At 51.0% G+C, this 14,089-nt stretch overlaps 1 protein-coding gene across 3 annotated transcripts in view; it reads left to right on the forward strand.

The window, feature by feature from the left end:
• Positions 1 to 4,868: 4,868 nt before the first annotated feature.
• CSNK2A2 (casein kinase 2 alpha 2) overlaps positions 4,869 to 14,089 on the forward strand; it is a 31,722-nt gene continuing 22,501 nt past the window's right edge. For 2 of the 3 annotated variants that reach the window (XM_033517110.1, XM_015640095.3), the window contains exons 1-2: positions 4,902 to 5,005; positions 5,214 to 5,325. In XM_033517110.1, the coding sequence (XP_033373001.1) occupies positions 4,902 to 5,005; positions 5,214 to 5,325 (216 nt within the window). Of the gene's footprint in view, positions 5,006 to 5,213; positions 5,326 to 14,089 lie in introns of all 3 variants that reach the window. The other variant, XM_033517111.1, reaches the window with a different exon arrangement.

Consider the following 14,089-nt stretch of genomic DNA (forward strand, 5'->3'; position numbering starts at 1 on the left):
CATGGAAATGACATAAGAACTTGTCTTTGCACAACAGGGAACCAGGCTTGGGGAAGGAAGCAGCCTTCAAACATCTCACTGTGCTTTGGTAACACAAGCTGTACTCAGAGACTCCACACTAGTGACGTTGCAAGTACCACACAGCATTTGTTTTTCTGGGTGGTAAATTGAATGGATGTGTCCTGAAGGCTGTGAGGGTTATGCTGTACAGACTGGTTTGGCTGGGTTGGTGCTTTACTGTGGTTGATAGATTTTTATCAGATGCTTTTACTTGTTAAATTTTCCTTGGTTGTGGGAACAATCCAGCAAATAGTAAAAATGATGGAGCACCAGGAGACATGCAGCCAAGGAGATCATTTGTTTGGCTGGATCCCTTCCTGCACAAGGGAGCCTTTGTGTGAGCTCACAGAAGAGCCGTGTTCGTCTTGCTGTGGGCAGAACTGGCAGCAGGCTTCAGGCTTTGTCTCCATGCAGAGTCAGGCTGGCTTGGTTCTCCACGGAGCCGAAAACTCATTATTTCCGAGGTTACGGCCAGGCTGCTGGGAGGCTACAGTTCCTTGTGAGAAGTGACTGTCTCCCAGCAGCATTGGCAAGGAGGCAGCCAGGCCTTTGGACAAAGGAAGAGGTTTGTGCTGGTCTCAGAAAGGAATCCCATGCTGCCTGTGAGAGCTGCCATGGGGGTCGTGCATCTTTGGCAGTGCTGACCTCCTCGGAGAGCTGCAAAACTGGGTGAACCCATGGTTTGTGGGTCAAGGACAGGGGCTGGTCATGGTTCCACCAGCACCTGGTCTCCAAGGTGAACTGCTCTGGTAGAGGTACATATGCAGAACTGGAAACTGATCAGTACAAATGCATCTGTGGAGGATTGGCTGCAGTGACAGGGGGCGATGGCAAAGGGACAGCTCTCCCAGGGGTCTCCTGGGGTGCATGTCACTCCTGCTCCTGCAGCACCAGCTCCTGATTAGGCACTGCCTCCAGGCTCCTCCTCACCAACCATGCCAGACAGGACTCAGTCCAGCGGCTGGGTGGTGAAGACTCCAGAGGAGTGCAGGCAAACACTGGCCCCCTGCTCACACCTGAGCTGCATTTGCACCATGGTGCAGGTTCCACTGTCTGTGACATGGCAATCTTCCTCTTACAGACTCTGCTTTGTCACAATCTGGCTGTAAAACTGGGGGAACAATGGCACCAGTCCTGAAGGCAGCTGTCCCCACAGGCATGCCTAATTTTAGGAGCTTTGTGAGGGTGTGGAGAATCATTTGTAAGTCTCCCTGTTTCTGGATCCAGACCATGGCATAGCAATGTGCTCTGACTTATGCTGGATGCTCAGGGCCAATGGCAGTGGGTGGCAGGTCTGTTTAAATGTGTATGTCTCCCACAAAAGTTGATGTAGCCAGTGATCCTTTGCTACAGCTTTTTTGAGATGAGGGGTACAAGTGAATCTAATCATATATATGTGAGAAAGATCAATGCCCTAGCAAAGCCAATTTTATTTCTCACTAGAACATGTCAAAACTCATCTTCAAAATGCATCTTGAGTCATAACCACATCCAGTTCATGGAAGGAACCTCACTTCCTGGCCTTGTTAGGTGCAGGGATGAGCATCGTTCATTGCAGGATCTTCATCACATACAGCACTCGATACCAGAAATTGAGTGTTTTGGGATGAAGAAGAGGAAACAGCATTCATGAGCCTGATGTTCCTCTTTGCAGGCAAGGTGGGATGGGGATCCCATGAAAAAGCTGAACATGAGGACATGAATTAAAAGCTGTTTTCAAAGCACTGCTTTGTGAGTGTTGACTGATTAAGACTGCAAAGATAACCCTAAAACCAGGTCTCTGCACCAGTCCATGGCTGTGGTGCTTCAACCTGAAGCATATTTCAGCAGGATGGGGAGAGGAGCTGGGTGACCCAGCAGAGCCATGATGGGATGGTGAGCAAAGATGGCATCACTGGACAGCCAGGAGGTTTTGCAGATGCAGGAAAGTGGGGTGCAGATTTTTAAGAAGTTTATAGTTCTGTCCAGCCACACAAAGCTTTTCAAAGGTCAGCAAGAGACCCAGCACAACTCTGACAGAAGATTTGTCCCTTACTAAACACCGGACTCCAGAGATCTTGTCTTCAGACAAGGTGATGTTTTAATGGCTGAACAAATATTTTCCCTGACTTTGCTCTGGGAAACAGCTGTGATTTTATGGCCATATTTGTAAATGATAATAATAATAATAATAATAATAATAATAATAATAACAACAACAATAATAGTAGTAGTAATAGTAGAAGTAAAGCCAGCTCTGTACCATTTCAGTGAAGGTAGGTAAAGCTTGGCAAACATCCCGTAATTGCAAACAGGGCTTTTTGCTGTGGGCAGTTCCTGGCAGCATTAGAAGGCAGCAGGCAGCTGTGGTGCCCAGAGCTGGACAGCCCAGGTACCAGCTGGAGGAGCTGGCAGCACACCGGCCAGCTTTCCTGCCAGGAATCAGCCTGGCAAGCCAGTTCAATAGCCTGCCTGTGTCCCACTGGAAAGCATCAAGAGAGTTGTCACCAGTGATGAAACTGCTGACAACCCAGTGTACTCTCCCAGGAAAATTATCCATCAGGGAAAAAAAAAGGCCAGCTCTATGCTTGAGTGTCTCTGCCCAAGTAGTAGCACCCTGTGGCAGGAAAATTCCCTTTTATCATGGGATTTTTCTGTGGTCCCATGCAGAATTTGCCGTGAGAGATGAACTTCTCAGCTGTGTAGCAGGGCAGCTCCAGCCACTTCACTCTGCAAAACAGCTACCTGCACATCCCGGCATCACGGCGCCGCTTTAACCAGTAACTCAGGCATTGGCCTTTGCATATCTGCCACGAACTCCAGTTTATGCAGGGCCCTGACTGCTTTGCTTATGCATTTCTACATCTCCTCCAGGCCCTAGGAGATGATGTTCATCTTCACTCTGCAGTCCTGGCAGGAAGGGCCAGTAAGCTGAGCTCTGGATGGGGCAGCCTTCCCAAAGGACAGTTGATCTTCCTCTTGCTTCGTTAAGAGGTTTAGCAGAAGTGGGTGTCACGTCTGCCTTTTCTTCCCAGGGCCAAGTGCCTTGGAAAAGCAAGCATCATGAACACATCCTTCTTGTTTTCCAAAGATCCTGTGAAAGTCTTGCCTGGACTGAATTCAGTCAGGACTCAAAAGTATGAAATGATAAAGTCCTGTTGGGTTTTTTCATCATTCAGTCTCAGGCACATGGAAAGCTCACTGGGTTTTGCAGTGTCTGGTTGAATCCACATGCTTATCTTTTCAAGGATACTTTGGGGCCAAGGCTGTTTTCCACCAGAGCCTAAGCTGATGTTTTGAGGCCAGCCATGAGCAGCCCCAAAGGACAACCAAGCAACTCCTATCACAAGCTCTGCTCTTTCAGCTCGGGCTGGTGGCTGGTGCTGGGGTCTGGCTGCACCCAGCCCACACAGGCCTGAGGAAGAGCTGGGTTTGGCAGCTGCCCTGGGACTTGGGGAGGTGAGGTGGATTGAAAACTGGCCCAGAATGTGGTGATCAGCAGCACAAACTCTAGCTGGAGGCCAGCACGGTATCCCAGGGGTAAAAACCACATCCAGTTCTGTTGGGAAGTAGCTTTTCTGGAAAGGATCTGGGGGTCTTGGTGGGCACCAGACTGAACATAAGCCACAGAGAAGATGAAGGGTGTCCTGGATTGCTTTAATCAATGCCATTGCATTCAAACATTGCCAGGAGGTGAAAGGAGGAGATGCATTCCCCTGTGCTCAGCTGTGGTGGTCACCCCTAGAGCTTTGTGTCCAGTGCTGGCCTTCTCAGTGCCAGGGAGATAGGGACATAATGGGGAGAGGCCAGAGAAGGGACACAAAGGTGAATGAGGGACTGGAGAGAGGGTGCAAAGCAGAGGGAGCCAGGCTCTTCCCAGTGGTGCCCAGTGCCAGGCCCAGAGGCCACGGACACACACTAGAACACAGAACGGTCCCTCTGAACTTCAGGAAACACTTTTTCGTTGTATGACCAAGTACTGGCACAGCTGGCCAGGGAGGTTGTGTAGCCTCCATCCTTCGAGGTGTCCAGCAGCTGTCTGGACACAATCCTGGACAGCTGGCCCCGGGTCACCCTGCTGGAGCAGGGCTTGGACCAGGTGATCTCTGAAGGTGCCTCACCTCAGCCAGTCATGGCTCCGTGAGTTCCTTCAGAGGAACGTGGAGCCTTTTGTCCACCCCAGGTCCCACCTTGGGGCTGGCAAGAGGTGATGGGGTGACAGGAATAACGAAGGAGTGTGACCAGAGGTGGCGATGGGGTGACGGTGTAACAGGGCTGTGACCAGGCTGAGGTGAGGTCGTGAGGGTGGCAGAGGTGACAGTGTCAGCAGCGGCGTGCGGGGGTGGCGAGGGCGTCAGGGTGTGGCTGGTGTGTGACAGGCTGTGAAGGTGCAGGCAGGAGGAGGCTGGGCGGGTGACACGGCTGCAGAGGAGTGTCAGGGCGTGGCGGGGCGGTGACCCGGGACAGGTGACAGGCGACGGGGAGGGTGGCGTGGCGGGACGCGGCGCCTGAGGGGCGGGCGCGATAGCGGGAGCAGCCGAAGGGCCGGACCTCCACGCCGCCGGGGGGCGCTGCGCGGCGCTGGGCGGGCGCGGCGGCGGCGGCGCCGTTTCCGGGTTGGCTGCGCGGCGCTCGGGGCGGCCCCGCCTGCAGCCGCCGGCACCGGGCCCGGGCCTCGGCAGCTCCGCGGGCCCCGCGCCCGCCGCCCCCGGGCCGGCCCTGCCCCGCCCCGGCCCCGCTCCGGCCTGGCCCTGCCGCCCGCCGCCGCCGCCCTCCTGCGCGCCGCGCCCCGCCTCGCCGGCCTCCCGCGCCGGCCCCGCGCCCTCCTCCTCCTGCTGCTGCAGCCGCCGCCCGGCGCCGCCATGCCCGGCCCGGCCGCCGGCAGCCGGGCGCGGGTGTACGCGGAGGTGAACAGCCTGAGGAGCCGCGAGTACTGGGACTACGAGTCGCACGTCCCGAGCTGGGGGTAAAGCGCCGTGCGGGGACCCGCCCTCCGTCCCGCGGGAGGGCCTCAGCCCGTGGGGAGGGTTTCCTGATCCCCGCTCCCGTGCTGGTCTGTCCCCGGGGGGCTGCGGAGGGCGAGAGGCTGGGAGAGGACCCCCCTCCCCGGCCTGCTGCCCTGTTAGTTATCCGCTCTTCCCCCACCATCGCCTCTCTCCTCTTGGTGTCCGCAGCAATCAGGACGACTACCAGCTGGTTCGAAAGCTCGGCCGAGGGAAGTACAGCGAGGTCTTTGAGGCCATCAACATCACCAACAACGAGAGGGTCGTCGTTAAGATCCTCAAGGTGAGTATCCCGTTGATGATGTAGAGGCTTGTGGCGGCTGGGAACAAGGGAGAGAGGAGCTGGGTTGGAGGGGCCAAAGAACTGTTGGATCTCTTTCTTCACCCCAAAACTCCTGTTTTTTCGTTAAGGACATTAGGATGGTGTGTTTGGAAATGGATTTGGTGTGTTGCATGCCGTAGTGATGTTTTGATGTCTTCACCCCTCCTCGTCCAACATAGCTCAGGGCTGAGAGTTTCTCTAGTGGGGAAGAGCTGTGAGTCCTGACATTTGAACAGCGTTGCGTGTTCTGCCTGTGTTTGGCAAATCGTATCTGGCAATGTCTGTCTAAAACAGCCCAGGGACTGCCATTTCAACAAGAATGTGAAGCCTGGAGGGGAGAATCCTTCTGTTAACCTCTAGACAGCCGGCATGTGGCCTTTGCAGAGCCAGGCTGTGGGATGCTTAGCGGTTAAAAAAGTACCAATATTTTATATTCAGTCCTTTAGAGGATCTAGTGTGGAAAAAAACTTCATCACAGTCAGACTATAAACACTGTGGAAACTTGAGGCGGCTCAAGGAGACCGACCAAAGTTTGGCAGTGTTGGTGACCTGTGTGCTGGTGTGTTGACCCTGGTGGGGTTGGGCTGTGGGGACCTTTGTGCAGCACTGGGAGGTTGTAGTTTGGTATGGCTGTGCATGGGTTATACACTGCAGGGTATGTCTTACTGTGTTTGACACGGAAGCAGCAGCTCACAGTGAGCTGTGCTAACTGTCCTAGCAGCACTCTGTGTTGGTGATCTCGGGGCAGGCAGGGAAGTTAAGACAGAGATGAAAGGTTAGAGTTGCAGTATGTTTGGTTCTGGCTTGGCTGACACTTGTGGCTGTCACTTGTTGGACTAGCAACACTTGTCACTTGTTCCCCAAGAGCACATGGGAGCCAGTGTCTGACCATGGGTGTCCTAAGAATTTGGGCACACATTCATCCACAGTGTCTGAGCTTAATGTGCCCCTGCAGCTACTGAGAAGAGCAACTTTCCAGGACATGCATCTCTGCAGGGCTGTAGCCTTGAGGCATTCACTAGATTCACTCAGAGAGCATGTCTGGCTGTCTCTGCTGTCATTCCTACTCTCTCACTGTGCCTGCGTCCTTGGGATCTGCCTTAGATCTTGCCCAAGAACTTGTCATGGTTTGTCCAGCCAGCACTCTTGGGAAAGGTATGATCTTCCATCTGCCTCTGGAAGGAGGCACACAAACCCCAGCTTTGGCTGTGGGCAAGGACGTGGCCAGGTGAGCTGTTTGGGAGAGCCTCTGTGGCTGAGCCTGACGTCAGGGCAGAGTGGTGTGGTTCACGTGTTCTTGCCAAGCCAGGTTCCTCTGGTATGTTGTTTGGCCCTCCCCCTTCTTTGGATGCTTTTTGTGGTTTGGGTTTTTGTCTTTTTTTAAAGCAGATGCAGGCAGGAGTTCTTGCTGTGAGACAGTAGTCACAAGTGGCAGGTGCAGGCCTGGATTTTACAGCAAGATGCCTTGTGGCTAGCCTGGGGAAACTGTGCACTTGTGCATGCTGCTCTGGAGCCTTTGATGGCCTCTTCAGGGCTGCTGCGGCTTATTAGATCCTAGGTCTTGTCCCACATAGAAAGGCACCAGGAGGCTGCAGGGAAAAGTCATCAGAAACCCTGCTCCTTGCCTCTTCCCAGCCCAAAGAGCCTCCCCTGGAGCGATGCTGCTCTCCCTGTGGCAGCTGAACTCTGTCACGTCTAGGGAGCCTGTCAGCCTTGGACTGTGAGTCAGCTGGCAAGAGTCATCTGAGGGCAGCTGGGTGCTCCTTCTCCTTGGGGCCTGAATGTGTTGCCTTAATGCCCTGCAAGCAGGAGACTGGATTGTCCCAGATTTGAAGCGGATGGTGTTGCCACTGGTTCCCCTGGCTCTCCCCACTTGCATTAACATGCAGACAGCATTCCTCTGAGTGAACAAGGAAAAGCAGAAGGTCCAGATAAATAAAGATGAACTTTCTCCTCAGTGGAAAGTGGGTCAGTGAAAAGGGAGTTTCAGAGCACCACGTTGTGTACATTATGAAAACCTGTGAAGTGTGGCAATAACATCACTCTGATCTGTGGAAAGCGCTTCTGGTTTCCTGTAGCTAGACTCAAAACTTAATTGCAAATATAATTGCATGTATATACAGCAGAGCCTTAGCAAAGGGGCTGGGCGTCCCTGCTCCTTCTAACTGGGGAAAAATTTGGATTCTGTGAGATGAGAAATGCAACCAAAAGTCTTCAAGTTTTTGTGTGATGCATGGATGGGTCAAAGGGAAGTACCATGGTTGGGCAATGGAAGCTGTTTAGCACAATTGCTCCTTTCTCTTTAACATTTTTTGAGAGTACAATTTATGTTATGTGTTAGAGTAAGTTTCAGCAAGTCACTGTTTTAATATCTCAGTTTCATGGGAAGTCATTGGTGTGTCTTCCTAGTCTTTGCTCTTTGAAGAAACTTGTCCTTACTGAGCTCAAGCTAGCACATAGCAAGTACTTCCCCTGCTTTGGCGTTGTACTACCTGTACGTCTTGTACCATCCTCCACAGAGGTCAGGAAATTTTATCACCCTTTGATGCAGAACTGAGCCACAGAGATTTCCTGTGTGACTTTGGGCAAGTCCCTTAGTCTCAACAAATCTGAGACTAGAACATAGGTCCTGGTTTAGTGCTTCATGAGGGAGATAATTGCTCTTCCTCTTTGGGCATCCACTCACTAGTTTGTTTGTAAGTGCCCCATGAAGACTTTAGCTTTGGACAAGGCCAGGGAGCTGAGGGCTCTGGTTGGTACCACAGTGCCCTCAGCCTTTTGGGCTTGCGTAAAGCAGGGTGTTTCCCTGGCCAGTACCCAGCATTTCCTTTCAGTTCTGCTACCCCAAGTGCAGGACCAGGCATAATCCTGCAGGAAAATGGGATGTTGCTAATTATGGTCATAACATGGATCAACAAAGGAAGAGTATTAAGATCATGACTATGGCATTACCATTTCCTGGATCAAGTGTCTTACAAGTATGATGCTCTTAATGTCACTTTTCCTGAAAAATTCTGCAGCTCTTTTTTAAAGGGCAAGTGATGCAAGCAGGTTGCTTCTCACTCCACTGCAGCAGGACATCAGGATGCACTGTGTAGGATGGTGCGTGCAAAGCGGTGGGGCAGGAGCCTGGTTTTCCACACAGACACCCCCTACCCAGCATCCTCCAGAAGCTTTTATCTTGAGCAGTGAGGCAGAGGACAACTCCCCTCCTTTTCAACATATTCAGGGAGCAAAGAGTGAGAAGGGTCTGAAGTGTGGGCACTCTGCAGTGTACTGACCTCCCTACCCCTCAGGTTAGTAGGGCATGGAGTCAGCCAGCAGCTGTGCTCCTGCAGTCCCTCACTGGCCTTGGAGGTTCCTGTGGGCTTTTTGATCTGGCTGGCTTGGGTACAGCTGTGGCCCTGCTTCCTGCCTGCCTTGGGGCAGCCCACACCAGGAAGGGGGAGTGTGTGAAAATGTTCTGTACGTGCATTTGTGTCTGGCTTAAATCTGATGGTAAGGTTTGACTCTCAGGATGAGGCCTTACGTTCCTCAACATGTACAAAGGAAGTTTAAGACATCCTTGTTGCCCGTGAGTCATGTGTTGTCTACATCCAATGCAGGTATCTAAAACACAGCTCTGCTCTTCCATAGCTTATAACATAGAGGTTTTTGATGGACTGCTGAGGTCAGTATGTGCTGTCTCTTTGATGAACTCCTCATTTTGTTTTTCTGCTAATGCAGCTCCAAAATGTCTCCCAGCATGCCTTTAAAGTGAATCCTCTCTTCTGGGGTGTCCTGGGGTGAGCAGTGTTCCTGGAGGATGTGAACAGTGTTGCAAGTTGCCACTCTAAAAGCCAAAGGCTAACTTTCCACATTGCTTGTAACTGCTACAGGTGATACCTTGTAGTGAGAATGCTGCTGTTATAATGACTTATTTGCAGTTAGTGCTGGTGCTGAGTCTTGGCTGTACCTCTGTGTCCTTCACCTCCCAGTCTCCTGTACTGCCCCCATCCCAGTGTGCACTGGGGGTGGAGATTACAGCATCCATGTTGGCAGGTCTCTACAGGAATCAGGAGATGTTCTGCTTTCCTGATGCACCTGTGTGTCCATGTATACTGGTAATTGCCTGCGAAGAATTAAACCCATCAAAAAGAGGCTGTTTTGTCTCCTTGTATGGTTACTCTGCATAGGCACAACATGGGTGGAGGTAGAGGAAGAATGCAGATGCAAGGAGATGGACTAGTGAGATGGAGGCCCTGCAGCAGTGATGAAATAGCCTTTTTCTTCTTTGGTGGCTTTTGTCCCTCTGTGCTGAGTCCATGCACTGGAAATTTCAACCATGTACATGGTTTCACAAGTGCATTCTTGTTTGTTTGGCTTTGTTTTTCCCCTGTTCCCCCATTTGGGCTGTGCAAACCCTCCAGAGCTGCTGCTCATACCAGGCACTCCTGGAAGGTCCTGCCAGTGTTATCACTCTAGTAACTAGAGAACCAGGTTGGGATGGTGGCTCTGGTAAGTTTTCTTCTGACTCTACAAGCTTTAGAGCCCACATAAATCAGCTTGCTCTAGAGAGGGGCTGCAATGACTCCCATGCTGGTGTGCAGGAGGGATTGCACAGGGAAATAGGATTGGATGCTGTTGGTCCCTCAGGCTGGAGCTTTTGACTGCATCAGTGACCTTCCACCAAAGCCGTTCAATGCCTGCTCCTGGTAACTGTGTCTCATGCTCCTCCTGCGTTTGCATGCATTGAATCAGCTCCCCCTGGCCCACTTCCTCCTCTGGCAGTCTTGAAATGAGCCCTTTTGCAAGAGATGGGTACACAGCTCTTCTCTTTTAAACACCAGTTGCCCACAAGGAGCTTAGCAAAGTTGGCTGCTGGAGTCCAGCCTTGTGTGAGCTGAGACCAACTGGGACAGTACTGGGTGTCTTGCAGAGGCTGGAGATGCAGCTGGTGACTCTGTGGTGGTGGTGTAACACCAAGGAACTGATGAGCTGCAAAGCTGCGGCTCCTGCATGGAGGAGGGTGAGATACAGCATTGTGTCTGATGCCAGGGGCCTGAAGGAATGATTCCCATCCATGGAATGGTGTTGGTGGGGATCAGGGTTTAGTCCTCATGTGCCTCCCTTTCAGTTGACTGCAGAATTCTTGACGTATCATGGGCAGTTCTGAAGCCCCAGGTGGGTTGTTTTGGGGTGTGTCATGCTGGACCAAAAAGGATTCTGAAGGAATGAAACTGCCTTCAGAACACATGCTGGGATTTTCTACCAAACTTAAGTATATTTTATTTGACTAAAAAAGCAATAGTACTTTTACAGTTTCAAGGTATATTTCCACCCCACTCTTTTCTAAAATTCAAGAGCAACTCACAGAAGTTTGAATTCCCACAATGGAAGTGGTAACATGCAAACAGCTAGCAGAATGTTAACGTAAGTGGGCTCCTTGATTTTGTAACTCTTTGGAATACGATTATTTGGTTTCCCAGCTGATGTCTGGCAAAATAAGCAGAGCTGCTCTGAAGCCAATTTTCCTATTGAGTAATTGGCATCGGGCTTTATAGGCCGATTATTGTGATCCTTTTGATAATACTTGCTAGAGACAAATGAGCTTCTAGTGCTAGCTTTTAAATGTTTAAAGCCTGTGATAGAGATACTGCTCGAGCCTTTCACTGGTCCTGGATGTTGTGTGTTCAGATCCCCCTGCTTGATCACTGGAAGCATCATTGTATTTCCAGGCTATTCAGGCTTGGTGAGCAAAGAATTGATTTTTTTTTTTAATAGGGTGGTGGAATACATTACTTTAGTTTCTCATGGATTTGTATCTTTGGACTGCTAAACCTTCTTTCCTGCTGTGCTAACCCCAGTTTTGTTTCAGAGCACCTGCTGGGCAAAACCCAGCACCTTCTGGGATTCCTTCAGAGATGCACGTATGCTCCTCAGCTGGCAGCGTGTGTGCACTGCCAGGCTGCCTGCTCTGGGCTAACGTAAAATGATTTTTATGCTTTGGACTTAATTGGTATTTCACATGCCTTCCTGGTCACTGCTCCTCTTTCACAGTGTGAAGATGTGTAGAGAACTTTGGGTAACAAATCTAATCTCTCTCTTTGCTTGAATTCAAGCAATGGGTCCCCAGGTTGTTGGGGAAGGCTGGAACTGGAGCATCTGACAGAAGAGTGCATTCCCTTTGCTTTAGAAACCAAGCAAAAAAAAATGTTTAACCAGGAAGCCATGTATTAGTTCAAGACAGGAAGAGATGGTTGCAGTCTTTTATTTAGAGGTTTATTTTAGCAAACAATGTTAATTCTCCCAGCTGGTGTTTGCTGCAGCTGGACTCTTTCCCTGCTTACAAGTTTACATGATCCTGTGGATAATGACCAAGGATCTGTTCTCTTGGTCACAAAGAGGTATTTTCTTCTGGATCTACCTAACTGCAAAGCTTATCAGGTGACATTTTTCACCTCTGCAGAGGGACAGCTTTGCATGATGCTTCCAAGTCTTTGGGCAAAGAGAGTTGAGATAGCTCTGGCCACTGTCATTGCCTCTTCCGTCCGACTTGCAAGTGCATTGGAGCATCCTTATCCATTTGGCTGATAGGATGGGAAACCTGCAGCCACCAAAGGATAGGTGGATGGGGATAGTCAAGTGAGAGTTGCTGGGTCCAGCAGAGACCATCCTCCTGTGTCTGGAGGTCATCCTGTCCCTCTGCTCTGGGCACTCAGCGTAGTGACATCTGTGAGGTGGTGTGCTTTGTCTCCACAGTATACAACCACCTCACTTCCAGTTTGCTTGAGGAAGGAAGCAATTTTCTGGGAAACTGGAAAACTGCCTTGTGCTAGACAGTAATGTTGTTCTAAGGGTACTGATGCAGTGGAAGTAATTAAACCACTCCCAGTGTAGACACAGTTAAACTGAGACATGTCTTTTAGCCTTGTTTCCTATGGAAACGAGTCTTATGCAATCCTGCTGTCTGTCAGCCTTTCTCCCCCTCCTCCCTCCAGTAGTTTTTGCACTGGTTGGCCAATTTCAACCAAATGCGACAGAAGTCTCCACGCTGTCAAGTTTGTACAGATTTCATGGAAGTAGGTGTTTGCACAGAGCAGGGTGACTGTGTTGGAGCCCCTTTCAGAGGGAAAGGCTTTGACCCATACTGCTCACTGGATAATCCCAGTATGCAGGAAAGCTTTGAAATGCCTCTGGCATGGGAACAGATGGAGTTGGAGGCTGTACCTGTGTAAACCATTGCCTTGCAAACACAGGCAGATCAAACTCAGGAGCAGTTAATTTTGTCAAGGTGCCTGCTCCTTTCCTCTGCTGGAAATCCCCCTCCCAGTGCAGGAGGACTGGCCTGTGTAGGAAGCACAACCTGAAATGCTGCTGTTCATAGCCTGGTTTAATAAAACAGTTTTAAACGAGTATTGTTAAAAATACCCTGGCTGCAAGGGCTGGTGTTTTAGAAGCTGTCCCTGCTGGGAGAGGCAGATGGTTGGAGGCCATAATAGCTTCAGTTCACATTTAATCCATGTGTGTTTGGAGTCAACATCCTTGGAGAGACAGATCGGGTGACTCTGAGAGACAGTTGTAGCAACCCAGACTTAATCCCGGTGCGTGGCTGATATGCTGCTGCTGGCCTGTGGTTTCAGCAGTACTGGTCTCTGGGGCATGAAGGATGTCAGCAGAGTTTCTCTGGTTTGAACAGACACCCCCAGTGCGGTGCTGGCCACGTGCTGGAGTGGTTTGCACCAAGGTGCAACATTGACTTGCCATATGCAAGAGCCTGGGCTCAGTTGGTTACTGGGCAAAAACAGAGCCCCAGTGCTGTGCCCCTGGCACACGGTGTTTGCAGCTGTGGCTGGAGCAGGGGTGTGGGACCTGTGTGTAGGAGGTGGCATGAGGCTGGGTAGGTGAAAGCTGTGCAGCATGGGGCGTAGGCCAGCAGTCACCACTGAAATGGGGAAACTGTTCCCCACATTGCTCTCTCTGAGCAATGCTTTTCCTCTAAAATGACTTCAGCCTGTGGCATTTCTTTTGCCTCATCCTTGTTTACCCAGTGGTGAGAAACCCCATTCCAAGCACTGTCTGTGTGCGGGGAGAGCGTCTGAGGATGCGCTGCTTACAGCCCTGCACTGAGCAGGGCTTCCCAACCCCAGCCCTGCCTGGAGGCTTGTGGGGCCCTCATCCCAGCTCACTGGGATGTGGGGATGGTGTGACCAGCCTGGCCAGAGCTCTGCAGCCCTGCAGCTTAGCAAGAACGAGTGCAAACAGCGAGTGGCTTTTAACTCCCCCTCCTGCTGAGATGGTGTTTGCCCAAGTGCCTTTCCTTGGTGATGTCAGAGATACTTCTGGGGGTGATTATCTCCAGGTATTTCATTAAAAAGGACCAACTTTCATCTCTCCTTTTCTCTAAAAGTCACTGATTTTGTGAGCTCTAATGTTTTAGTGTGTGGTGGGTAAGGATAGATTTCTGATGAAGATAATGTAGGGCATCATCTTCCCATCCTGCAAAGGTGAAAGAAACATGTGGAAGTGGTTGGAAGACAACGTCTGCCCTAGTGGGAGCAGTGGTTGCTATGAAAGGAGAAAAGGAAATCTTGGAGGGCTAGAGGGATATCCTCCCCTACCTAGCTGATGCAAAAGGCCCCTGAAATTACAGTGCAAAGGAAAAGGTGTTTCAAAGCAGGCTTCACATCCTCTTGGCTGTATTCAGGGACTGTTTCAGCTCCTAATCAGGTGCAAGTGTTGCAGC

The sequence above is a fragment of the Parus major genome, chromosome 11 (genome assembly GCF_001522545.3).
Source record: "Parus major isolate Abel chromosome 11, Parus_major1.1, whole genome shotgun sequence".
Classification (NCBI taxonomy): Eukaryota; Metazoa; Chordata; class Aves; order Passeriformes; family Paridae; genus Parus; species Parus major.